The sequence below is a fragment of the Macaca nemestrina genome, chromosome 5 (genome assembly GCF_043159975.1).
Source record: "Macaca nemestrina isolate mMacNem1 chromosome 5, mMacNem.hap1, whole genome shotgun sequence".
Lineage (NCBI taxonomy): Eukaryota > Metazoa > Chordata > Mammalia > Primates > Cercopithecidae > Macaca > Macaca nemestrina.
Window position 1 is genome coordinate 78,449,365 of NC_092129.1, and position 27,595 is coordinate 78,476,959.

Below are 27,595 nucleotides of genomic sequence, written 5' to 3' on the forward strand. Positions count from 1 at the left end.
TCCACCCTAGTTTAGCCACCAGTGTCTCTCAGCTAGACAACGTGATACCTCCTTAGCAGTGTTCTTTTCTGCACTTTGCCTCCACTTCCCCATCCATTCTGCCTAACAGCAGCCTTATTTATGTATTTATTTATTTTGAGACAGGGTCTGGCTTTGTCTCCCAGGCTGGAGTGCAGTGGTGCAATCTCGGCTCACTGCAACCTCTGCCTCCCAGGCTCAAACCATCTTCCCACCTCCGCCTCCTAAGTAGCTGGGACTAAGGTGCATTCCACCACAGCTGGCCAGTTGTTTTTTTTCTTTCTTTCTTTCTTTCTTTTTTTTTTTGTATTTTTTGTAGAGACAGGGTTTTGCCATTTTGTCCAGACTGGTCTTGAATTCGTGAACTCAAGTGACCCTCTTGCTTCAGCCTCCTAGGATAACAGCACTCAGAGATTCTGATGTGAGCCACTGGGCGTAGCACCATATTTATTTTCACAAAATGAAAACTAGCTTATGTGTTTCCCTGCTTAAAATCCTGTAATTATTTCCATCACTCATAGAATAAAATCCAAACTTGTTATCCTGACTGTATTTGTTTCCTTAGGGCTGCTGTAACAAAGTACTACCAACTGCGTGGCTTAAAACATCCTTTCTGGAGGCTGGAAGACTGAAATCAGGCTGTCAGTAGGGCCATGCTCTCTCTCTGAAGACTCCAGGGGAGGGTCCTTTCTTGCCTCTTCCTAACTTCTAGTGGTTGCCAACAATCCTGCTGTTTCTTGGCTGTCAACACATTACTCCAATCTCTGCCTCTGTTGTCACATAGCATTCTCTCCAAACAGATGTCTGTATCAAGTTTTTTTCTTCTTATAAGCACACCAGTCATTGGGTTAAGACCAACCCTAATGCAGTATGCACTCATTTTAACTTGATTACGTCTGCAAAGACCCTATGTCTAAATAAAACCAATATTTGTAGGTACAGGGGATTAGAACGTAAACATACGTCTTTTTAGAGAGACACAATTCAATGCATAACACTAACTTAGAAAACTGCCATTATCTCATCCTAACCACCTAGCTTGACCTCACCTTGCACCATTCTGACGCTTGCCCACAGTTCCAACCACTCTGGTTTCTTGAAGAAGCAAAGCTTTAGAATGTTTGCACAAACTGTTCTGTCTGCCTGGAAAGCTTTCTCCAGTCACAACAGGCTAGTTCTAGCCACTCGGATCCTGACTTAAATGTCACCCCTTTATAGGCCTACCCTGGTCACGTAGTTGCTGTCATCGAGAACAAGAAGTTTATCTTCCCCATTCATAGCTGAATCTTCAGCACCTAGAACAGTTCCTGGCACATAGTAGGTGCTCAAGAAGTTTTTGTTGAATACGTGTCTGTCTGATTGAATGAATTATTGTTTTTCCTTTTTAGATTTGGCTTAAATGATGCCACTTGGAAAGGATAGCTATTACATAAGCAACACTTAGGAACCATTTCAAGATGGATTGGAAACATGATTTGCAGAGGGGATCATCTGCGAGGTGTGAGGAAAAAGGGTGGTTTTGCAGAGATTTCTGAAGATGTGACCCCAAGAGATAAGCACGGAAAATGGAGATGGGTTCCAGGAAAGATGGGCAGTTTCCTCCTCCTGCCATCACTGCATGAACAAGAAACCTGGGCCTTATTTGCATTTCTGGAATTTCTAAAAGTAACAATAATAATACTAACACCAATCATGACAATTAACATTTATTGAGTTCTCACTTTGCATTATGTAAACTTCTGCATTTAATTCTTACTACATCCCTGTGTGAGGGCTATTATCTTTACAGATGAGGAAAGGCAGGCCCTGAGTGCCTAAGTACTGAGCGTCAGAGTCAGCAAGAGGCCACGCTGGACATTCAATCCAGATGCAAAGCTGGCATCCCTTTGCATGTGCCCTAAACACATTTTAAAATTTTGCTTTGTTGGCTTACCCTCTGCGAATGTGCCAGCAGCCTCTATACATCCTCATCCTTCCTCAGCCACACTCTCCATCCTCAGATTATCCACCTCTTGCTGCCAGTCTGTCAAACAATGCTTAGCTAGCATTTCTGTTACTGCCAAAGCCAGCGATTTCTAGAAAAATCCTTGAGTTTTACATCAACCGACCCTCTCCCCTTTAGTGTCCTCTTGGCCGCACATCTCAGTTTCCCCCCAAATCCCCTCCCAATTCTTTCCAGTGGTGTTCTAGCAAATGTCTTAGAGAAGGTCCTCCCTTAAATGACAGCTGGAGTCAGAAATTCCCCAGGCCCATATTTTGGTTCTATAAATGGAGAAGAAAGATGAGCTGATTCCAGGTTCCTCAGTCCCTCTGGTGGAGACTCCAGTTGGTAGGGACACTTTGCCCTGTCGCTTTGTCCCAGCAGTATTCTCTAATGAGGCAAAGCACAGACCCTGCCTTGGATGAGGGGTCACCACACCTGCTGGGTTGAGGTTTTGAATCTCACATAAATGTGGCAACTGTACTTGCACTTGGGCAGGGATGTTGGCTTTGAAGGCCCAGGATTAGCTCCTGTATGTCAGAGCATGGCGTTCTGCGCTGTAAGCTCCTTCCAGTTCTTGCTGCCAGGAAGAGGCCTCTCTTCTCTCCTCCTCTCCATTTACCCAGTTTACTCTGCCACATCCTGTTTTTAATATTTTGAAAACAAACACTATTTTAGAATAGTTTTCAGTTTACAGAAGTGTTGCAGAGATAAAACAGAGAATTCTCACGTACCCCACACCTGGTTTCCCCCCACTGTTAACATCTCATATTACTGTGGTATGTTTGTCACAACTAGTGAACCCGTCACAATACTTCATTATTAAATAAAGTCAATATTTTACTCTGACTTAATTAGCTTTTCCCTATTCTATTCTATTCCAGGATCCCGTCCAATATACTATATAACATTTAGTTGTCATGTTTCCTTAAGGTCCTCTGGGCTGGGAAAGTTGCTCAGAATTTCCTTTTGTGATGACTTTGGCAGTTTTGAGGAGTACTGGTTGGGTATTTTGTAAAACGCTTTGCAATTTCAGTTTGTCTCATGTTTTTCTCATGATTAGACTAGGGTTAGGGGGCTTGGGGAAGAAGATGCCAGAGGTGACGTGGCATTTTCATCATATCGTGAGAGTACATGCTAGTGACATGACTTATCACTGATGATGTTGACCTCAATCATATGGTTGAAGTCTTATTTATCAAGTTTCTCCATTGTAAAGTTACATTCCCCCTCCATTTCCATACTGTACTCTTTGGAAGTACTCACTGTGCACAGCCCATTCGTAAGGAGTAGGGAGTTATGTTTCACCTACTTGAGGGTGGGATGTCTACATAAATTTGAAATTTTTATGCCTGTGAGAGTTGTTTGTTCTTTCCCTTTTATTTACTGAGTCAACCACCTATTTATGTCTGTGTGGATTCATGAATATTTATTTTATACTTTGAGTTATAATCCATTACTGCATTATTTATTTGTTGTTCCTCTTGGTCCGAATTTGGCCATTGGGAGCTCTTTCAGTTGGCACCTGTGTCCCTGTAACCAATCCCCACCATTGTGTGTGTTTTGTTTGCTTAGTATTGTCTTACTTTCCGGCATTACAAGATGATCTAGGCTCCCCTTGCATATTCCCTACCCTAGTCCTAAAATCAGCCATGTCTGCAAGGAGTTTTTGTTCCTTATATTAAAGAATGGTGTTAGAAACCACTGTATCAGCACTCTGTTTTATTTTGTTCATTTAAAAAACAAAATAGACAGCATTTTTTTAGAAACCTAAGGCAACAACAACAAAGACAAATGCCCTGCCAGAGAAGAGGATGGATAGGTTGCAACAGACAGGGAGCCCCCCATGCCACTGGGGAGAGGTTTGTGCTGATGGACTGGGCCCCTCACCACACCATAGCAATGTTTCTAGCCAGTGGGCTCATATCTGTGCTCTCCTATTTCAGGACTTTTCTAAAATCATGGGTGACTCCCTTTTCTACACTAGGCTACTTTTTATTCTTTATATTAAGCAACGAGATTGAAATTTCTGAATGCTAAGTCAAAAGGGTATTTCTACTAGTGATTTATTATCTAGCAAAGGATATTTTTAAAAAGCCATATACTACCCATAGTTGCTTGTGACTTTTTCTTTCATTCAAAAGGTCTAGCAGTTGTTTTATGGATTGGATGAATACAGAAGGTTTCCTTGCAATTAGGCGATTTAATCTAATCCCTGTAATTTCACTTGGGCGGAAATGGACAGAAATAACAGCCAATTATAATTCCATTACTTCATTTGAGGTGGGTTCAATGAACAGATTCCTCTCTAGTAACTTTTGTTTTGTTTTTTTTTTGAGACAGGGTCTGTCTCTGTTGCCCAGGCTGGAGGGTAGTGGCATGATCATAGATCACTGCAGCCTTGATCTCCTGGGTTCAAGCAATCCTCCTGCCTCAGCCTCCCGAATAGCTGTAACAACAGGCACATGCCACCATGCCTGGCTAATTTTTTTAATTTTTAGTATAAACGAGTTCTCTCTATGTTGCCCAGCCTTTTCTCCAGAGCTCAAGCAATCCTCCCGTCTTGGCCTCCCAAAGTGCTGGGATTGCAGGTGTGAGCCAATACGCCTGGCCTCTGATAAATATTAGAATGGTGAGAAAACATTAGATGTTAAAGTCATTAGGAAGTTTATATGAACAGTAAACAGTGTCTGGATACTTACATTTTAGTCATCATCATCATCATCGTCATTTTTCTAGGGAAGAGTCACAAGTATCTTTGTGTGATTTGCTTAAAGACCATAGAGGAAAAAATAATTTGCCAATTCCATTTTTCCCCAGTGAGCATTATTATCTCTGTGTTGGGAGTTAAGGGCTTTAAGCTTGTGAAGGAGGAGTTAGCCAGGATTATCCCAGAAGTCACTGCCTGAAGTCCTCAGGAACTCTGTCACCACCAGCCTCTCCATCACAAGATATGGAAAGCGGGATATCATTCCTGGAAAAGCAGTCAGGGGACCCTTGGTGCATGGCCTCCATAGATAGGCATGATGGCCACCACCCTCATGACACTTGGCAGATGAGGAAGTCACACCAAAGTCAGAGTCACTGAGTCAAAGCAGGTTTATGATCTCCCATTCCCATGACTGAGGTTTCTTTTAAATTATGTTTATAATATTTAGCAGTGTATTCCTACAGGATATGTCCTTTAATTTTGAAATGTCACACTCAGAATAAGATGAAATCTCTATTGTTAATTATAGTTTCTGATTAATATAGAGGTTCCCTTGAGAGCCTCAAATTCAGCACCCATTTAGCACTGTGCAGCCAATGTGCTTGCTGTTGACTGATCTCATATCACATTCATTTCTGCACATCCCAGTGCCCACTCAATGCTACTCAGCAGCCATGCTCCACTCCCCAGCCCTCCTACTCTCCCAGTTCATGACCACACCCACCTCCTCTGTCCTCCCACTCAGCTTCCATATCTCGGGGAAATTGGAAGCCATGGGAAGAAACCTTCGGCAAGCTCCCACCTCCACATCCACCCACCCCAGCATTCAAACCTCTATATTCTGTCTTCCTTCTTGTTGCAATAGATGGAAAGTATGTGTTTCTTCTTAGGCCACGACCTCCCTCATGCACTCCTACCCTCTCACCTACTCAAAGCCCTTTCATGCTAGCAGTTCTCCACACAATCTTCTGTACAATCAACTTTTCTCTCTCTACTGGATTATTTTAATCAGCATTAAAACACTATTTTTTCTCCCATCTCAAAAACAAAAAACAAAGAATCCTTAAAATTAATTTTTAAAATTTTGCTAAAAAATACGTAAAATTTACCATTATTTCTAAAATTTACCATTATTGAGTTTGCCATAAAACTCAATAGTGTTAAGTTTATTCACATTGTTGTGCAATCAATCTCCAGAACATTTTCATCTTGCAAAATTAAAACTACCCACTAAGCAGTAACTCCCCATTCCCACCTTCCCCCAGTTCCTGGCAACTACCATTCTACTTTCTGTCTCTATGCATTTGACTTTTGGCTATTGTAAATACTGTTGCCATGAACGTGGATGTGAAATATCTCTTGGAGACTCTATTTTCAATTTTGGGGGGTATATACTCAGAAATGGAATTGCTGGGTCATATGGTAATTTTATTTCTAATTTTTTGAAAAACTGCCATACTCTTTTCCACAGTGGCAGCACCATTTTACATTTCCACCAGCAGTGCACAAGGATTCCAGTTTCTCCACATCCCTGCCAACATTTACTATTTTCTGGGGGGTTTTCATTTTGTTATTTTTTGTTTTGTATTTTTTTTTTTTTTTGATAGTAGCTATCTTAATAGCTACCAGCAAGGTGGTATCTCACTGTGGGGCAAAAAAATCTTCTAATCCCACTTTGTTCCTTTGCTATGGCTAGTTCTCTGCTCCCTTTTTTGACAAAACTCTTTGAAAGCGTTGACTTTACTTACTGACCCCAGTGCCTCTCTTTCCGTTTTTCCAATCAGGAGCTACCCTATTTTAAAATGTCAACTCAAAGTATAACTCCTCAATTGCATTTCCCATGCCCTTTGCTTCTTTATTTTCACCATTGCCTCTTATCACCTCCTAACATACTATATCGTATACTTATTTATTCATTTATTGTCTCCCCGCCCTGCCAGCCATTAGAATGTCAGTTCCATGAGGGCAAAGATTTCTTCTTATTCCAGTTCAACCCACTGTGCCACCAACTTTCTTGTTAATAAATTGCTAAATCTAATGGCCACTCCTAGTCTTTCTTGTCTAATCAGAGCGTTTAGCGTGGTTAACCACTATCTCCTCCTTGAAAGAACCTCTCCGTTCACTCCCATACTCCCACCCTCTCCCAGTTTTCTTTCTACCCCATTGGGTGCTTTTTCCTGATTTCTTTTGCTTGTTCCTTTCTCATTTCTCCAGGCTCTTTGTGTTGGAATCTTGCAGGGCTCAGTGTTTGGATCCTTCTCTTCTCCATCTACACTCACTTCTCTGATGATCTCTTCCATTATTATGGTCTGACATACCAACTCTATACTGATGATTCCCAAACATACGTCTTCATTTAGGCTCTCCCCCAGAACCCTATACTCTACCAGATGCAACTGTCTAGTAATATCTCCACTTGGAGGTCTAGCAAGTATCTTAAACTCGACACGCCCAAAACTCACCCCTGATCTTCTCTAGCCCCCTCCACTCTATGCTCCTTCCCTTCAAAACAAACAACAACAACAAAAAATCTTACTCCACCTAGAGCCCTCCTGGTGTCAATGCTTGAAGTCATCTTTGACTTCCTTCTTTCTCTCATATACCACATTCAATGTGTTGGTAAATTTTGTTGGTTCCACCTTCAAAACATGTCCAGGATCCGTCTACTTCTCATCACCGCCACTGCTATTACCACAATCCAACCCACTGTCATCTCTCAGCTACTGTAGGTTAGTGGTCCTCCCACTTTTGCTTCTTTCAGTCTTTTCTCAAGACCACACTCAGAAAGACTGTTGGCCGGGGGAGTGGCTCACACCTGTAATCCCAGCATTTTGGGGGGCCAAGGCGGGTGGATCATGAGGTCAGGAGTTCAAGATCAGCCTGGCCAACATGGTGAAAGCCTGTCTCTACTAAAAATACAAAAATTAGCTAGGTGTGGTGGCGGGCACCTGTAATCCCAGCTACTTGGGAGGCTGAGGCAGGAGAATCATTTGAACCTGGGAGGCAGAGGTTGTGGTGAGCTGAGATTGCACCATTGCACTCCAGCCTGGGCAACAAAAGCGAAACTCCGTCTCAAAAAGGAAAGAAAGAAAGAGAGAAAGAGAGAAAGAGAGAAAGAGAGAAAGAGAGAAAGCAAGAAAGCTGCCTCAGAACCTTGGGGCTTGATATTGACATTGCCTGGAATATTCTTTCCCTAGACACTGTATGACTTGCTCCCTCACCTCCTTCAAATCTTGGCTGCAATTTCACCCAAGAAATGCCTCAACCACCTTATTTTAAAATGTCAGCCTAAAGTACAACTCAACTGCACTTCTCATGCCCCTTCTCTCCTTATTTTCATCATCAGCTTTTATTAACATCTAATCTACTATATCATTTACCCATTTATTCTGTTTATTGTCTGTCTCCCCTTTACAGAATATCAGTTCCATGAGGCCAAAGATTTTTGTACGCTTTGCTTCTGCTGTTTCCGTAGCAGCTGTAAGAGTGTTGGGCATGAAATAGGTTCTCAATATATATTTGTTGAATGAATAAATGAGTGAATATAGAATGACTGGGGAAGTAGCAGTTCAAATACTATTTCTCCATGACTATTATTAGTATTCTATCTTAAAAATCCAGGAAGAAAGTGAAGATATAGATGAGGACTGCACACATGTTAACAATAGGACATACAACCTTGCTACTCAAAGTGTGGTCCATGGACCAGCAGCATCAGTGATACCTGGGAGCTCATTAGAAATGCAGAATCTCCTGTCCCAGCCCAGAACTCCTGAATCAGAATCTGCATTTCAACAAGACCCTCTAGAAGGCTGATTGCAAAAATTGAAAAGCTTTGGTGTTGGGCAAGGGTCCCCAAACTTAACTGTGTATTAGAATCTCAACATCTTTAAACACTCCGGATGTGCGAGTCTCACTTCCAGAGACCGACTTAATTGGTCTGGAATGAGGTCTAGATATAGGTCAGAGGTGAAGACAGGGACATGACTGACTTTCTTCATTATTTTTGGGTAGAGAACTAAGATTAAAAGCTTGTCTCTGTACTAGTCTTGATATAAAGAGTAACTTGTTAATATGGATATCAACCAGTCGTCAACTATTCATCTTCCCCTTACTCCGTAAAAGCAAATTTCAACTCCTCCTTTGTGGTTTCAAGTGAAATCATCAAGGTGGCCGCTGCTCATTCTCATGTCCACATCCGGGCTAGTTTTGTCACTATGCTGCAGGAAATAAACACAGCAGTATCTCAGCCTCTTGGAGGAATGGCTCCTGCTCTCTTTTCCAGCAGGATCCAGTGATTTTTGTGAGCAGGGAGCTTGGGAGAGAGTGAAGAGAGCTTCAGGGTTGGTCTCTGGCTGGGTGGATACAGGGAAAGCCCTGTCCACAGGATTCTAGGGAACACAGGGGTGCAGGCTGGAAACTCTCCTATCCTGCATTCGCACTCAAAGAGTTCATGGATGCCAACTCTTTGCACCTCTGTGTGCTCCTGCACTCACTGCCTGACACTGTCATTTCCTGGGTGGCTCCTCTGTAAGGGTGGGATGAGAGGTAATCTCTGAGTGTGACCCCAAATATGAATCCTGAGCATAAACTTGAATCTGCAACTCAGGCCCCGAAGCTGCAGGATGGAAAGACATGAAAGCATAATCGAGCAGCAACGGTTAACTGCCGTCTAGGACAGAATCTGGAAGGTTGTAGAGAATACTGCCAGATTCTCATTGACCAAATGGGCTCTCTCTTCCAGATCAAGTCTCGGGTTCTCATGACTCCCTTAGCCCTCTCACCTCCACGGAGTACCCCAGAGCCTGACCTCAGCTCCATCCCTCAGGACGCAGCCACGGTCCCCAGCTTGGCGGCCCCACAGGCTCTCACAGGTAGGTCAGCAGAATGAACTCCAAGGCTGTGATGGTCTGTAGAGAACAGGGCAGCCACCATCTAATCGTTACTTTGTAGATTAAAGAGTTGTTGCTGAGATGCCTCAAATTAGGGATTTAGTGTGCTAGCCAGGCAGCAGACAGGATGACCAGAGTCTCTGAGAGCACCAGTTTACACATCCCACAGCTTGGATTATTTAAAACTTGGTTTTCAGTGCAGCTTGGGTGTAAGTGGTTGCTTTGGTTGGAGGGAGGTGGATGGCAGGGGGACACAGAGTGGCCAGATGTTTATTTTCAGAGCCAGATTCCACTGATCTGTTGCACTGATCTGAGCCTGCTCACCTTAAACAGGGCTCTGGTCCCTGTGTTTGCTCTTCCAGATTTCCTAAGGATCCCATTCTCCCTTAGTCTGACACACTACCCTCCAACCCAGTCAGGGTAGCAGGTATTCCAATCTCTGTCTCTGGTGGGGCATCCACCAACTGACAGTTTCATCATAATAGTAATGACAATCTGATGGTGTCTCTCTCTCTCTCTCACACACACACACATGCATGCACGCACACACACACGCACGCACACACACACGCACGCACACACACGCACGCACACACACACGCACGCACACACACACGCACGCACACACACACGCACGCACACACACACGAAGAGAATTCCCCTATGTCACAACCCCAGCCCCTCTCCCATCCCATTTAAATCCCTTCAGTCGCTCCCGTTGCTTTTAGATGAAGCCCAGACTTGTCAATCTGGCCGACAAGGCCCTACAGGCTCCATCCTGTGGTTCACCCCACTGCTCTTCTCTCAGTCCCCAGGACTGGCCACAGGGTCTTAGCATATTCTCTCCCTCCATCTGGAGTGATCATCCCTTCGGGCCACCCTATTCCTCCCTTATATCTCAGATCAGGCATACTTTGTTCCAGAAAGTCCTCATAACTTTCCTGCCAGGGTCCCCCAGATGGGCTCTCCTAGCCCCTCCCCATGTTTCTCACAGCCACAGTTTCACATGGTCTCACATCAGCTCATGGGATGATCTGAATAGGCCAGCTTCCCCCACCAGGACATATGCTCTGTGAAGGCAAGGACTGCTTCATTTTGTTCAAGCTTTCTTTGTAGGGCGTAGCATAGTGCCTGCATGAAGGTCTTTTATTAGTTAGATTTTTCTTATCACCTGGGATGAGACCTGGACTCTACCAGAGTGTCTTCCAAAAGACCTGATCCAAATTCCTGTTGCATCACTGGCTACAGTGTTTGAGCAGTCATCTAACTTCTTTAAGCCTCAGTTTCTTCATTAGTAAAGCAGTAATAATACCACCCAACCCACATGCTTGTCTTGAGACTATAGTAGGTGCTCAAAAAAAAAAAAACTATTTCTCCACCTTTGCTGTTACTACTTAGTCTTTCCAAAATGCCATTGGTCTCCTCTTAAAGTCCCTCTTCAACACTCCTTTGCACCAGTGGCCTCTAAGGTAAGATGCTTATGGGAGGATGATGGGGATTGAGAGGGCAGATACACAAGAGGAGTCATTAATGTATGGAAGACAATGTAACACCTACTATTCCTATTCATCTTATCTCATCCTTTTACAATTTCTATTTCTTGGATACGTTTTACAATGTATACAATGCTTATTAGACAATGCTGTACCATGTCATTGAAAGTGAAGGAAATAACTTTTGGGTCTTATTTCCAAGTTTTGGGTAGTTTTTTCTCAAGAGGTCGGCCAGGGCACCCTTCACCTATTAAGGAGTCTGACCTGATGTCTGGGACAATGAAAAATCTTTAAGCAAACAGTCCAAAGACAGGCTGACCAGTTTGGCAACTGTTACCAAATTACAGGTGGTATAGGTAGTTGGGGGTTGGAATTTATTCATTGTCATAGAATAGAATGAAGTTGAACTTGTATAAACTAGGTCTGAATCCCTCACCCAACAGACCGAGCTAATTTTACTGATGGTAACTAACTCTTTGGGCAATCTTCTCCGTACAAAATCTTTGGGCTAAAAAAGGATTTGTATTTCTTTTTCTCTTTAATTGCAAAATTCATAAAGACTCCACTTCATTTACTGAAGTCTATCATATATGAAAACCAGTTTTGTAGACATTCTAACATTTTTGTGTTTGTATGTAATATTATATAAACAACATTTATATAATATTATATTATATAAATTAGATACTTTCCTGTAAAAAATTCACACCATACATTAATACAGTTAAGAATGTATATAACCTATAAATAAATAAACATGGTTTGGGACATGTGCCCCCCAATTTTTTATCAGTGGGGTTTATTACCCTAAAAGTGTAGAGACCATTGACTGGGTTCACCTAAATGGGTTGCTGAATGTTTATTTTCTCTGAGATTGTAACTAGCACTGTCTGTAGAGCTTTGTTCAATACATAGTCTCTGGAGTGATCAGTGTCATCTTGATTTTTTGGTTCGTAGACGGTTAACAAAGAAATGGCGAAAACTGTCTATAGCTTGACAGCTCCTTTGGAGGAGGTAGAGGAGGTTTTGTATGTGTACTTTCCCAGCATGGAAATACCTGTATACACACGGTCCGTGTGGGCCACCATAATGGTCTTTAATTCAGATTTCAGTAGATCAGAGTGGACCCACCTATCCAACTGTTTTCAACCAAGAAAGTCCCCGAGTTCAGGCCCTACCACTTGGGGTGTCTAACTCTTTTGCCTCTTTTACTTCTTAAGTTGGGAAGAATCCACCCCACTTTTGCCCTTTCCAGCTTTCCCAAGGCCAGGGCCAAAGGGGCATGGCTGAGGCATCCCCCGTGTACACAGAGGCCTCCAGCTGGCCTGATGCGTGCCTGATGCCGAGGGCTTTGTGGCCTCTGTCTCCGCAGTCTGCCTCTACATCAACAAACAGGCCAATGCGGGGCCCTACCTGGAGAGGAGGAAGGTGCAGCAGCTCCCGGAGCATTTCGGGCCTGAGCGGCCATCGGCGGTGCTGCAGCAGGCCGTCCAAGCCTGCATCGACTGCGCCCACCAGCAGAAGTTGGTCTTCTCCCTGGTCAAGCAGGGCTACGGTGGAGAGATGGTGTCAGGTAAGGCCTGGGTTAGGTTGCACGAGGAGGCCATGGATGTCTTTCTGCAGAGGAAGCAGCCATACTCAGGCCTGGGGACAGCGGGTGTGGCCAGGGTCTGTCCTACCTCTGCTGGGCTCCTGGGGCCTTTATGAGCCTGTGAGCTGAAAGCCTCTCTCAGGGCTCAAGGAGAGGATGAGTCCACGCCTGGGTAAGAAGACTGGATTTCTGATCCTCATCTTGGCTCTTCTCCTTCTCCCACTTCCCACTTCCAACCCTTTGTGGGTTTTTTTGTTTGTTTTGTTTGGTTTTGTTTTGTTTTTCTCCACTTCAAAATATTTTTTGCTCCACTTCCAAATATATCCAGAGTCCAACCACCTTTCACCACCCACAGCAAACCTCTCTGGTTCTTTAAAAATCTAAGTCAGATCATGCCCCTCCTCTGCCCTAAAGCCTCCAATGTCTCCCATGTCACTCCAAGTAAAAGCCCAAGTCCTTACAAAATCCCGCAGGCCCTGTGTGACCTGGCCCTGGCTACCTCTTTAATCTCTTGGTTATTTCTCTCTTGTTCCCCATTCTGTTCTGGCCGAGATGACCTCACGGATGTCCTTTAGGTTCTACTCAAATGCCACTGTATCAAAGAATCCTTTTCTGACCCCTTGTCTAATGTATCAGCCCTTGTCACTTCCGTTTGCTTATTTATTTATTTATTTATTCATTTATTTATTTATTTATTTTGAGACAGGGTCTCACTCTGTCGCCTAGGCTAGAGTGCGGTGGCACTATCACGGCTCACTGCAGCCTCGATCTTCTGGGCTCAAGCAATCTCCTGACCTCAGTCCTGCAAGTGACTGGGACTACAGGAGCATGCCACCAAGTCTGGCTAATTTTTTACAATTTTTTGTAGAGATGAAGGCCTCACTATGTTACCTAGGCTGGTCTTGAACTCCTGAGCTCATGCGATCCACCTGCCTCCCAAATGCTGGGATTACAGGCATGAGACATCACACCTGGCCTCTTTGTACTTCTGTACTCTGCTCCATTCCTTTTTCATAGCACTTACCACCGTGCAGGGCAGTGGGGAAACATCATGGTTTCAACTCCATCTCAGGGCATGTCTTGTTATTCAAGATCCTTCAGAGTCAGAGAAATCCCTTCTTCCATGGTCACAGCCCTCCTCCAGTTTTATCCCCTGATGTGATGTGATAGAAAGGGTACTTCACCTCTGTGGTCCCAAAGAACCCATAACCCTAGTCTAATCATGAGAAAAACAGACAAATCTGAACGGAGGGACATTTTACCCTGAGCAGTACTCTTCAAAGCTGTTAGAGTGATGAAAAACAAGGCAAGACTAAGAAACAGTCAGATCAAGGAGACGAAGAAGACGTGACAACTAAATGCATGTGATCTCCTGGGTGGGATCACGACCAGAAACAGGACATTGTGAACAAACAGGTGAAATCCAAATACAGCCTGCTTAGCAACAAAACAAAACTGAACAAACGAAAAATCCTCACCAGGGCCAATTGACTTGAGGTTTTCTCCAGTGCCCGGCTCTAAGCTGCCTTCTCTCTGATTTTCCAGTCTCAGCTTCCTTTGATGGCAAACAGCACCTGCGGAGCCTGCCTGTGGTGAACAGCGTCGGCTATGTCCTCCGCTTCCTTGCCAAGCTGTGCCGAAGCCTCCTGTGCGACGACCTCTTCAGCCACCAGCCCTTCCCCAGGGGCTGCAGTGCCTCTGAGAAAGTTCAGGAGAAAGAGGAAGGGAGGATGGAATCAGGTAGGCCTCGTCCTGCTTACCCCACCTGCAGGGACACCTCCCTGTCCCAGGTGTCTCTGCTCTTCCACTACGGAGGTAGCCATTGTAGCTCCTGGGAATTCTGCCACTGGAGCCCTATGGGCTGCCTGTCTGGGTGCCTGGGAAGTATTCGAAGCTGGCTGGGACAAAGGGGTGCCTGGACAGTCCCCACCCTAGGCTGCAGAGGGAAGTGGTCCCTCCAGCTATGAAGAGCTGACATTATAACTTTTAGGTCTATGTTATTAGAATTTAGACAATGAGACCACATCACAACATATATAACAAATAAGTTTCTTCACTCTCCTCTAATTGAAACTCTGGGCATTTGTCATTTTTGAGTAGTTGCAGGACTACAAAACTAAGGAACTCATCCCAAAGAAACTAGGGCTGTAGAACTGATGATGTTGGTCCTGCCTGGGAGTCTCAGATGCCTAGCCATATGAATTAAAGGTGCAACAAAGTGTCTATTATTGCAGGGATTTGACTGGGCCATATATTAAATATGTCTTCTGGCAAAGGTTAGTGTTCCTTTCTCATCACAAGATAGAAAGTGGCCTAGGGGTTGAGCACCTGTTTGTACCATTAGCCACAGAGTAGCTCAGGATGGAAAAGTGGCCCTTGGGGAGGGCAGCAAGGCTACATGGGCATACATAATGCAGTGTTGTCTACCCAAGGGGCTAGATACCAATAAGGAGTGCTCCTTCTCCACTGAGCAGTCCTGAGTTATAGGTCTGCAAAGAGGTGAAGGTGAATCTCAGGGATGGGTAGAAATGTTGCCTTTTCTCTTTCTCCGAACACAGAGTTGTTGGTATATGAAAAGCACACAGGCAGTACAACTGGAATCCAGTTATTATGTTAGTCTGCAAACATTTGGTGAACCCTCTTCTGTTCCAAGCACTGTGTGAGACCCTGCCTTGGATGAGTCAAATGCATGAGCTTAGGAAAGTTTTTGAGAAATAGAGTAACTGTTACAAATAATAAAAACCAGATACATCTGCAGGTATGTGCTCACAGACAGGTTTAGCACATTCAACAAAAGGATACTTATCATAAGAGAAGCTATGTCTCCAACTCAAGGGGACAGCAGGGAAGGATAAATTTAGATTCTCAGCATAGCTTTTCTTGGATACTATCAAAATCTTTCCTACAATTTTGCTTTTATCTCTCTGAGTCCTGGGAAACAGGAAGAAATTTGGCCTCTACAAAGGAAGGCACCTAATTAAATATGGTTGGTGTGAGCAGATGCTATTTACTTTTATGTTTTTCTTGATGTCGCTATATATGTGAGCTTGGAGAAGTCTCATCTCTCTCTGGGCCTAGGTTTCCTATCGGTAAATGAGAGGTTAGAGTTGCTGATACAGAATGTTCTTCTGGTTCCGACAGTCTATGAATCTGGCCTTGCCTGTAAACCCTAGTTGACTCACAAACATATTCTTAAGCTATTTATCTTCTAGTGAGTGTTGCAATGAGAAAAGCAGAATCGTGTGATTTCACTTCTCAGATGCTTGCCTCATTGTTACATGGAACACACAATGACCTATGGGACATCATCATAAAGCAACATAACCCATGTCTCCCATTGTCCTCTAAGCGTATCCTGTGGGACTCGTTCTTCCCCGACTACGGATGAAATTCAGGACAAATATTGGCTTTTCTGGCTCCTTTCAGGTTACAAAATGTTCTCTAGTCAATAATTGATATGTCCAGGTCAGGGTGATAATTGAACTTTATTCTTAGTGAATCTATTATAGGTTTTTACATGTGGTTGCCATGCAGCTTATAAAAAATATGCTACAGATATAAAAAGTTATTTTAAAGAAATTACAACTTATTTTAGATCACACAGACAAGAATAGAAACGAGGAAGAAATGAAAAAACAATCCTGCCGTTTAACTCCATCCCCCCCTACATTTTGACTTTTAATTGCCTCTATTTATATGTTTTGATATTACCTATCTCCTAAGAGATTGTTCTAACTATTATCGCTTTTAATAGCTTTGTCTTTTGGGCTTCATACTAGCTTTATAAGTGGATTATACACAGCAATTACAGTATTAGAGTGTTCTGGGTTTGTCCGTGTACGTAATGGTACCAACAGGCTTAGTACCTGTAGTGTTTTTTTCTTTCACATTGAAAAACTCCCTTTAGCATTTCTTGTAAGATGCCTATGATGGTGGTGAATTCTCTCTGCTTTTGTTTGTCTGGGAGAAACTTTATTTACCCTTCATATTTGAAGGATAACTGCTTGATACAATACTGTTGGATAACAGTTTTTTTTTTCTTTTAGTACATTGAAAACGCTGTTCCGTTCCCTCCTGGCCTATATGGTTTCCATTGAGAAGTCTGTTGCCAGATGAATTGGGGTTCCTTCAAATGTCATTTGCTTCTTTTTTGTTGCTGCTTTTAGGATTCTCTCTTTGTCCTTGGCCTTTGAGAGTTTGATGATTATAATATATGCCTTGGGGTAGTTTTATTTGTTAGAATCTGTTTGGTGTTCTCTGCCCTTCCTATACATGGATATTTAGATCCTTCTCATGTTTTGGAAAGTTTTCTGTTATTATTTATTTGAGTGAGCTCCCTACCCCTTGTTCTTGCTCGACTCCCTCTTGAACACTAATAATTCTTAGATTTTGTCTTTTGAGGTAATTTTGTGTATCCTGTAAGTGATCTTCATTGATTCTCATCCCTTTTCCTTTTTTCTCTTTTGACCGTATTTCCAAATAATCTATCTTCGAGGTCACTAATTATTTCCTTTGCTTGGTCTACTTCACTATTGAGAGTCTCTAATAATTTTTTTAGTTCAGCAAATGTATTTCTTAGTTGGAAGATTTCTGTTTGATTTTTGTAATTATTTCAATCTCTTTGTTAAATTTCTCTGATATATTTCTGAATTGCTTTTCTGTGTTATCTTGGAGATCAGTGAGTTTCCTTAAAACTACTACTTTGAATTCTTGGTCAGAGAGCTCACATATTACCATCTTATTAGGGTCAGTTTCTGGTCCCTTGCCTTGCCCATTTGGGGAGATCATGGTTTCCTGTTGGCCGTTGTTTCTTGTGGATATGTCTATGTCTTTGCATAGAAGGAATATTTATTTCAGTCTTCTCTGACTTATTTGGCTTTTATTGGATATATTTGTTTATAGGTTCTTTACTGCTATGTCACTGTCTTTCGTTTTTTGGCTCTACATGGCACCTTAAAAGCATTAGTGAATGATGGAAGCACTGCCCTTTCCAAATGCAGGAGGTCCCAAAAAGGTATATCCCAGCAGTGTGGGAAGGTTGGCTAGTGGGGAGTGCCCAGGGGATGTGTGGGACCAACCTCCTACTATGTGGTACTGTGTAACAGCCACGCTGATTTGAAATCTCCCTTGGGCAAGTAACTAAGAAGAGTTTCCAGGGCTGGGGATGGTAATTCCACCTCCCTGCTTTGTCTTTGGCTGTCCTCAGGGATATTTCTTCCTTCGGGCACTCTCAACGCTTCCTATGGATTAAGGCAAGGACAGGCCTCCTGCCATGGAAACCAAGACGGTGTGAAAGCTGGTTGTCTACCTTGATCTTACTTTTTCCAGTGTAGAAACAGCGAATTGGGAGAAATTTTTTTCCATGCTTGGTGCTAAGCAGATGGAGGGAGGAACATGAACGTGGAAGTCAGATTCTCTTACCCTCTGCTCAGAGTTTTTTCACTTCTCTGTGGCCCCAAGCACTGTCTCCTCTTCATATTTGAGTTCTGGGATATTTCTGGTTATAATCTCAGTGCTGTATATTTGTTTTTTATTTTCTGTGATGGGGAGTGAAGCCAGCTAGATTCTATGCCACCAGTTTGGAACTTGAAGTCTGCCTCGGAACTTTCAGTTTCACTCAAAGACATAATGACTGCCCCATGCCCAGCTCAGGCTTGCTTCAGGCCAGTTGCCTGCAGCAATAAAGAAGGGCATGGTTGGCTTCTCTCCCAACCTTCCCCCTTATGTTATTGCCTCCTCCCATAGCTCGCTAACCTTGATGGTGGAACCCTTCACAGTGGATGGGGGAAGGAGGAGACCTAAGAGGCAGGGGAGTTTGTATGTGATGAATCTTGCTATGAGTTGGCATTGTGCTCTCTGCTTCTAACTGATGTTTAAAGCTGATTCTTCATCCTGTGGGCTTTTATGTGTATTCTTTGGTGACCCTACCATCTCTCACCTGCACTTGCATTGGCATGGACAAATGCAACTCTTCTCTAGCTGGTCATTTACAATTCTTTCCACAGTCCAAGGCCTCTGGGGGTAAATCTCTAGATTCAGCTGAAGCCCTCTCGCGCCTCCAGACTGTCCTGTGAAAAGGATCTAAGATGATCCTGCTGCAGATCTATGTCTTCTGATGGCCCACATCTGGTCCTTGAGAAACACTCACACATCCTCTGAGCAAACAAATTCTGGATGTATTGGTTGATCCCTGCAGACACCTCTCCTTTGCTCTGCCAGCCAACAGCCATCTTTTAAAGCTTGTCTCTCAAGCTCCAGAGGACAGATCTCAAGCTATTCATGTGTTCACACTGAAGCCATACACCGGATTGTTTTCTCCAAAATTTCTCTTCTAGTTAACCTGTTTCTCTGCCTCTACAACCTCGTTTGCAGGATGGTTGTGGGTAGTCATCTATTGTAATAAAACTGGCTTTCCACCATCTCTTTTTGCAAGACCCGCAGGGTGGTCTCACACTTTACTGTGGTATATGGTGTCTATTGTCTTGCAGCTCAGCTAAAATTTAACCTAAAATAGTTTCCCTTTAACATTTTATTCCAGGAGGATGACAGCCTTCCTTCCTAGAAGCTGATGTCTCCAGTTGAAAGCTAGTTTTCCTCCCAGTTAGCTGGGAGGCTTGGAAGTAATGACCCCAGTTGTACTCGAGCCCTTTCCCAGCTCATAACTACTTTGAAGAAATAAATTGCTCTAAATTATCTGACCTTGTGGCACTGATTTCTCAGCAGAGCTGAGTGCTGTGAATTTTGTTTGCCAGGGAGCCCTGGGGAAAGTGGAGGCAGCAGCGATGGCATGGTATGCTCTGAGCAGTACCCTCACCCTACAGGTCTTTCCCAGCCCTACAATGACACCATTAGGGAGTTTGCCTTTAGAGTAAGATGTTGTCTCTTTAAGATCGCCTTGTCAAAGTTCCTTTAAACAACATGTTAAGTTACTAGTATGTTAGAGGATGAATTAGTTTATCATCCATTTTCTCACCATTGTGATAAGAAAGGCATATGCATTTGTATGAGGGAAGGGTGAAGGTTTTTTTTTTTTAATCTGAGGCTCCATACATTCATAGGACCACATTGTTCCTGAACAAGATTGTAAGGTCATGGGCTTATCTGAATCAGGACAATGCCTGGTTCTACTTGGCCCCAGGGTTGCTCTGTTCAAGTTGAAGAGTTCCAGGATTGGTGTCATGCACCTAAAGGGCTTGTTAACACTCACTGGAAAATTTCCAGAAGACAGTTAATCAGATGATAACAAGATGCAAAGCCATGACAGCTAAGGAATTATGGAAGGAACTGGGATGTTTTTGGAAGAAAAAAAGAGAAGATTTGGGAAAGATATGATTTTATGTTCCATGTATGACAGCAGGTCAGGTGGCTTTGCTCTCTGTGGTCCTGAAGAACAGAACTGAGACTAAATAAGGTCTTGTCCCTCAAACTCTGGTCAGGGGCATTGCTGTCACCCACCAAAGGCAAAAAACTCAGTGGCCCTCCCAGACTTTCAAACAACAGATCCCCAGGTGTTTTGAAGACACATTAGAGAAGCATAGATTTAAGGAACACTCTCCCAGGTAGAGAACTTGGCAGTTAAATAAGCAGATGGAACTCTCGGAAGATAGTTCCCTCGGGAGTCAGGTGAAGTTGACATTGTAAAGAGATTTGAAATGTCAAAGACACTCAGAACTTGAAGGGGCTGCTTGGGAGGTAGGTGATAATGATCTCCCCATTGTTGGTGACAAATATGTGTGACTTGTTAGGGTCATTAGTGGGAATGTTGGCCACCCAGAGGAGTAGGAGCAAGATGTCCTCCCTGGTCCCTTACAGGCTGACAGTTCCAGGCTGGAGGTGGCAGAGAACAGCCCTGTACAGCAGGAGGGCAGGTTACCCTCAAAGCATTAGCAAGGGCCTCCCAGAGGTGAAGATATGGACACCAGGACAAAGTGGCTGTATTAGAAGCAAGACCTCTTCCCCTGAAGAAGAGGGAGGGCTTCTTCCACACCTCTTCCTCAGACCTTTGAAATATAAACTCTCACTTCTTTTTTTTTTTTTTGGGATGGTGTCTGGCTCTGTTGCTCAGGCTGGAGTGCAGTGGTGTGAACTCGGTTCACTGCAATCTCCACTTCCCGGGTTTGAGCAATTCTCCAGCCTCAGCCTCCGAAGTAGCTGGGATTACAGGTGTGCGCCACCTGTAATTTTTGTATTTTTAGTAGAGACGGGATTTCAACATGTTGCCCAGGCTGGTCTCGACCTCCTCGGCCTCCCGAAGTTATAAACTCCCTTTTCAAATGATCTTTTTCCTGTGCTTAGGGAAAATCAGCCTTCAGGCTTCCCCGCTGCCTGAATTCAGGCTGGAGGTTAGAGTTCTTGGCTTGAGACCAGGAACTTAGTTATTTCCTTCCAATTCTATTAGCTGACATCTGAATGTGGTTTGTGCTTGAGGAAGTAACACAGCTCCCTGGGCGCTTTAGGAGAATGGAGGCAGAAAGATGGATTTGATAACATTGATGTCTCTGTCAGAAGTCATGAGATGACCATGGGGAAAATGTTATCTTGCCTTTGAGTGTTAAAATTTAAAAAGACCCGAGTATAAATATGCTTTAGCCAGTGCTTCTCAAACTTTAATGTGCAGAGACCACCTGAGCATGTTGCTAAAATTCAGATTTTGATTCAGTAAAGTTGGGGTGGGCCCTGAAAGCCTGCATTTCTTTTTTGAAAAAAAATTAATTAAGCTAAATTCAATTTTGTATTTGTACAAGTTTGTGGGGTACAAATGTAATTTTGTTACATGCATAGATTGTACAGTGCTGAAGGTAGGGCTTTTAGGGCACCCGTCACCCAAATAATGTACATTGTACCCATTACATAACTCTCCTCTTCCCTCCCACCTGCTCACCATTACAAGACTGCATTGTCTATCATTCCACAAGACAGTCTGCCTTTTGACAGGTGCCCAAGTGGTACTGGTGCTGCTGATACTGGTGCAGCTGATAGGGCGGGGACCACACTCAGAGTGATAGAGTGTGGGTGAGCTGGCAGAGCCCTGCTCACACAGAGAAACTTATTCCAAGTTTTCAGTACAGTAAGTCTGTCTGTGCTAAGATGGTTCTTCTCTCCTACAAGTGTTGCCCCTGAAGATGATCCAGTGTCCAGTGGAGGTGTTTCGTGGGCTGGAAAGGAAGAGAAGGGCATGAAGAGCAGAGTGGTTGGATTGAGGTGGCACTTGTATAAATCCAGAGGAGAAAGACAAGGCTTGCATATCTGGGGAAGAGGGTGAAAGATAGGAAAGAATGATGACAAATTAACAAACAAATTTCTCCCCATGGCCAGCAAGCACTGAAGCATGGTCTCTGGTGCCCTTTCAACCTTCCCCAACCCCAAGACGATGTCCCTCTGTTCTCCCCAGATCCTTATTTCCACGTCCACAATGGCATTTGATTCTGCTTTATATTGCAGGACTCTGCGTCCAGATCTCATTTTCCTGCTAGATAGGCCTGGGGGTCCCCAGCAGAGCCTGAAACACAGCAAATATGCAGTAAATACCTACTGACTTGAATTCTATGCAACACGACAGAACAAATTGTCTGCTTACCAAGAGTAGGAGATCTTTGGAAACCACAAATGTGAGAGTTGAACTCTTCTGCAAGATCTAATTTAGTAGCTGGTTTCCTGCCTTTTGAAGGTTTAGCATAATGGGGACAGATTGTTTACTTTTGTTGAGTAGCTTCTTTCATATACAGATGGCAGGGGGTGGAAGATGAGAATGGACATTTATTCTTGAGGTTTACTGTTTCCTTCCTTGGCTGGTGGTCTTTGAGCAGGCACCAGAACACCCTCCCAGTAATAGTCACTCACAGTGTTCCATTACGGCTGAACCTATACACTCAGCATTGAGAAATCAAACCTGCTTCCTTGCCCAACCACACATTTATCTAATAGAATAACATTACAGAGAATATAGAGAATGTCTATCTTTATGAAAGATCATTTATTTTTAAAAGGGAACAGGGTTCATCAAGAGGCACGAGTTTCATTACATGGACCCATCCATTTCGTCAGTTGGCAGATAGTACCGAGCTCCCCTGTTTGTAATGCAGTGAGGTGCACAGGGCCCAGGTCACTTGTTCAGAGCCACACACACAGCAAGATAGCAGCAGAGAGGAAACTGAGAGCAGGTCTTCTCATCCCCAGCCCTTTGCTTTTCCTCTCCAGTCCTGCTGTCCATAAGACCTGTTATCCAGCACTGGCTGGGTGGGGTGTGCGTCCCTGTTTCTCAGCTCAGAGGGTGGACTGCACACAATAGATGTCCACAAGGGGCTTGTGGTACACCTGTGTTTCTTCTAGCAAAGATGTGAAAGAACAGAACAAACCCCAGCCCTCATTTAGCAAAATCAAGGAGGAAACTACACTCTAGGAAGATCAATTCTCTTCTCCTCCTGGGTTTCCTGCCTTTCCCACTCGGGATGTTTTCCTCATGTCCTTGTGCTCTGGCTACATCGGGGCTGGATGACAACCACGGGGCAGGCAGAGCCCATCATTCCAGCTGCCTGGAGAATTTCCTCAGTTTTACAAAACCCACACGAGTAGCCTACTCCACCAGACAGTGTCGGAGTTTGATCTGTTGTTTGAATTAGTATGTGGAATGATGGTAGAAAAAGAAAAGAAAGGGGGAGTTCTTGATTCGTGGGTAAAGAGTTTCAGTTTTACAAGACGAGTTATGGAGATAGATGCTGGTGATGGTTATGCAACATTTTTAATGTATTTAATATCACTGAGCTATATGCTTAGAAATGGTAAAGATGGTAATTTTCTTTTTTTTTTTTTTTTGAGACAAGGTTTCATTCTGTCACCTAGGCTAGTGTACAGTGGCATGATCTCAGCTCACTGCAACCTCCACCTCCAGGGTTCACGTGATTCTCCTGCGTTAGCCTCCCAAGTAGCTGGGATTACAGGTGCCCACCACCACGCCTGGCTAATTTTTGTATTTTTAGTAGAGACGGGGTTTTGCCATGTTGGCCAGGCTGGTCTCGAACTCCTCAGCTCAAGCAATTCACCTGCCTCAGCCTCTCAAAGTGCTGGGATTACAGGAGTGAGCCACTGTGTCCAGCCAAGATTTTATGTGATATGTATTTTACCACAATAAAAAAAATGAAGGAAAAAAAAAAAAAACAGAGCTGGAATCCCCCCTCCCACAAAAACAGAAAGAAAAGAAAGGAATGAAGGGAGGTGAGTTCCTGCAGATGCCTTTGCACCTGCTTGTGTCCCAGTGCAGGCCACATGGAGGCCACATGACTGGAGCATTGTGGAGCTGTGTTTGCTCTGTCACAACCAAGGGCCACATGAACAAATGAGTTCTCTCATTCTCAAGCTGAGCATTAGAAAGGGGGTCATTTGGAAGGAGAATAAACTATTGACAAGCTCTGGTCTTAAGAATACTTGCAGAACGTTTTGATGAAAAGGTTGAAAAAGAGTGTTGAGGCCGAGTGCAGTGGCTCATGCCTGTAATCCCAGCACTTTGGGAGGCCGAGGCGGGCGGATTGCTTGAGGCCAGGAGTTCAAGACCAGCCTGGCCAACATGGTGAAACCCTGTCTCTACTAAAAACACAAAACTTAGCCGGGTGTGGTGGCGGATGCCTGTAATCCCAGGTACTCAGGAGGCTGAGGCAGGAGAACCACTTGAACCCAGGAGGTCGAGGTTGCAGTGAGCCAAGATCGTGCCACTGTACTCTAGCCTAGGTGACAGAGCATGATTCCTTCTCAAAAACAACAACAACAACAAAAAACTAAAAAGTGTCCACAAGTTTTGTAGAAAATACAAAAGCCTTCATATTTTTCCTGACACTTAGGGCCACAGAGGCCAAGCTAGAACCCTAACACCATGGAATAAGGAGTGTTCTCCAGGGCAGGATTCCTCATCCGAATTCTCCCTGTGTGCCTATGTAAGTTCATTTAGGAAAAACTTTATTATATTTTCAGTGATATCTTTCATTAAATAATGATATCTCTACCTATTTTAAAATATTGAACTAAAAGGGAACAATATAATCTCTTTTTTAAAGAAAGGGCCTCCAGAGAAAAGCCTGCATTTCATAGAATTTAAAATGGATTCTCTACTATGTCTAGCAATTGATTGGATCCCTTTGCATTGTAAGGCTCAGGTTCTCTTTCATGTCCTGTAGATACTGAGGAAGTTATTTACGCAATAACTATTAACCAATTAATGAATGTTCCAATTAAGTTGTTTTAATTGCCCAAGTTATCCTCAATATGAACTATTATAATATTGAGTTGTGTTGACCCGTTTGATAAAATTTTGGTAGAAAGTAACTGTATTCAAACAAACAAACAAAAAGAAGTGAACACTCTTCTTACCTAAATCACAAATTATTTTGTGGATTAAAGATGCCAGCACCTGAGACTTGAGGAGCAGAATGATGCTGGCAGTAAACCCTTTATAGACTTTCTACTGTTTGGGGGTGTGGAGGAGAAAAAGAGCCTGAAAAAAAGAGGTCAAATGGACTCCTTCTTCCTAGAAGGCTGACCCCAGGAATCCTCTGAAAGACACCTCTACCTCTACCCTATGCCCTCTCTTCAAATGACAAAATCTACTGGAAATCTCCTGTGTTCCAAGAGGTGAACAGTCCTTCATGTGGCACCCCCACTCCTCGATTCTCCGTGAGCCATTACAACTGGCCAGATGGTGGGGGGTCTCCCGGCCTCTCTGTCAAACAGTTGTGTCTGTGTCCACTGCAGAAGACGTTCTGTGTTTCTGGTGAACCTGTCCAAAGAGGCTCCTGCCTCTGACAGAAGAGTAGGTCCGGGGGATGGGCCAGGCATCTAAGTAGATCCAAGGGGTTGGAAACCAAGTTCTCTGATTTACACCTCAGAACAGCGGAAGCACAAGGACTGGTGGAAACAAAGGGACAGGGTATGTGAGATGCAGCCATTCGAGGCCTCCAGGACCTACACTGGTTGTGTTAGAGACCCCTTTTGGTTGTTCCCCTGGACCGCAACCCTGAGCCCCCGTGGCGGACCCTAAGGTACTACTACCTGCAGACTACCCCACCATTATCTGTTGTCCATGCATGAGAACTAGGGTTAGAATGGCAAACCATGCTAAGAGGAGCTGAAGCAGCTTGGGAAACCAGTAGGCTTCTAAGATGAACTTCATGAACTCTCTCCTAATAGTGGGTGCTTTGTGGGTTTCATTCATAAGCAACAAATCCTTTGCTAAAAAAACTGCAACAAACAAACAAACATAAACTCCCTGGTAGAGAAGTGGGCAGATATTCTGTACCAGATACATCCTAGCTACTGCTGAGTTAATAATGACAACTTCCAATCTGGACATGCAGAATCAAGAGGAATGAAATAGCTTCCCTTTTTCTGTCCACATCAGTTATCTTTTGCTGTGTAATAAATTACCCCCAACACTTAGGGGCTTAAAATAACATTTATAGTCTCACAGCTTCTGTGGGTCAGGGCGCCAGGTGCAGCCTGGACCACAGACCCTCTGGTTCTGAATCTCTCACAAGGCTGCATCTCAAACCTCAACTAGGGTAGGATCCACTTTTCCAGCTTTTTCACACGGTTGTCAGCAGGACTCAGTTTCCCTTGAGCTGTTGGTTTGTTGCCAGATGGGTCCCTTTGCAGAGCATCTCACAGCACAGCAACTTGCTCCACTAGAGTGAGCAGTGCTAGGAGTGCTATGAACCTCTCTCAAAGTTGAGCTGTCCATTTAGAAAGGAAACTTACAAGGTGTCCTCTATTCCAGGAACTTCAGCATTTTCCTGATTAAGGACCACTTTTAATTTCCCCAGGGTTCTACAAAAGACCAAAAAAAGTGTGGGGGCTGTGGAGGAAACAGCGTGACCACAGGAAGTCCCACCCACTTCACCTCCCCCAGGTCTCGGGAATTCTCATAAGCTTGGCGTGGAGGTTTGGCGAAGCTGCAAGATCATACGGAGGGTGGTATGGAACCTGCTCTCCTCCTGAGAGCACAGAAAGGGCACTCATTATCCCAAACAGATGACTTTGGTCAAAAACGCCTTTGGTCAAAATTTCCAAAGGAGGAAATCAATGCCTAGGCTTAGAACAAAGTCTTAAGCAAACCGGAAACATCTGAGAGGATTAAAGAAGTTCAGGTGTCAGGCATTAAAATTATGGTTGGTTGCTGCGCATCTCATTAGGGGGGAAAAAATACAAATGTACTTAAATGGACCAGAGGGGAGTCATAAGGTTGATTTTCAGGGCTGAGTGATCTGAATTGCAGAGACAACCTTAGAGAGAAAATCCATACTGGCCAGAGACCAAGTTAATGGAAAATTTAATTGAAGCGAATGAATGCTCAGCCTCATAGGTAGTACGGCCCTGTGCCCTTTGAACCAGAAAGGCTGGGCCAGGAGGCCACAGAGGTCCCTAAGGGAAAACTCCCTTATCTGCAAGAACAAGGGGCGGGACTGAGTTTGAGAAAAGAAAATCTGCAAACCTCCACAGGAGCCTCAGTGAAAGGCTGCACGCAGGGGAGGAAACCTTCGGTTTCGGTCACCAGGAAGTCCCTTAGAGATTCACAGCAGAAGGCCCCTCTGCATCCCACAGCACCAAGCACGTGCTGGAAACCGGGGGTCCCCCAGAGGAGAGCGGGAGAGGCTGCCGGGTGGCGGAGACACAACCACCAAGGTAGGCACGGAAGCACCTGTGTCTGGGCTCTGAGTAAAAGAGGTGCAGCTGGCACAAGCACCTGCTACTGCTTCCTGCGCCTTCTCCCTCCTGCCCCTCTCCTTGCAGGTCTCCTTCTCCTGAACTCTGTAGGTGATGGCATCTGGTTAAGCAAAGAGGGGTAGCTGCTCCACAGCTCTACCAATCTGCCAGCTGCACTCCTGCCTTTTCCGGTCTGGGTTTCAGGGCTAGGGATCTCTGATGCTG

At 44.1% G+C, this 27,595-nt stretch overlaps 1 protein-coding gene across 12 annotated transcripts in view; it reads left to right on the plus strand.

The window, feature by feature from the left end:
- The window catches only part of LOC105478755 (Scm polycomb group protein like 4), a 120,583-nt gene that overhangs the window by 64,934 nt on the left and 28,054 nt on the right, over positions 1 to 27,595 (plus strand). For 11 of the 12 annotated variants that reach the window (XM_011736382.3, XM_011736387.3, XM_011736383.2 and 8 more), the window contains 3 exons: positions 9,454 to 9,583; positions 12,467 to 12,667; positions 14,231 to 14,425. In XM_011736382.3, coding sequence (XP_011734684.1) covers positions 9,454 to 9,583; positions 12,467 to 12,667; positions 14,231 to 14,425 — 526 coding nt within the window. The other variant, XM_011736391.2, reaches the window with a different exon arrangement.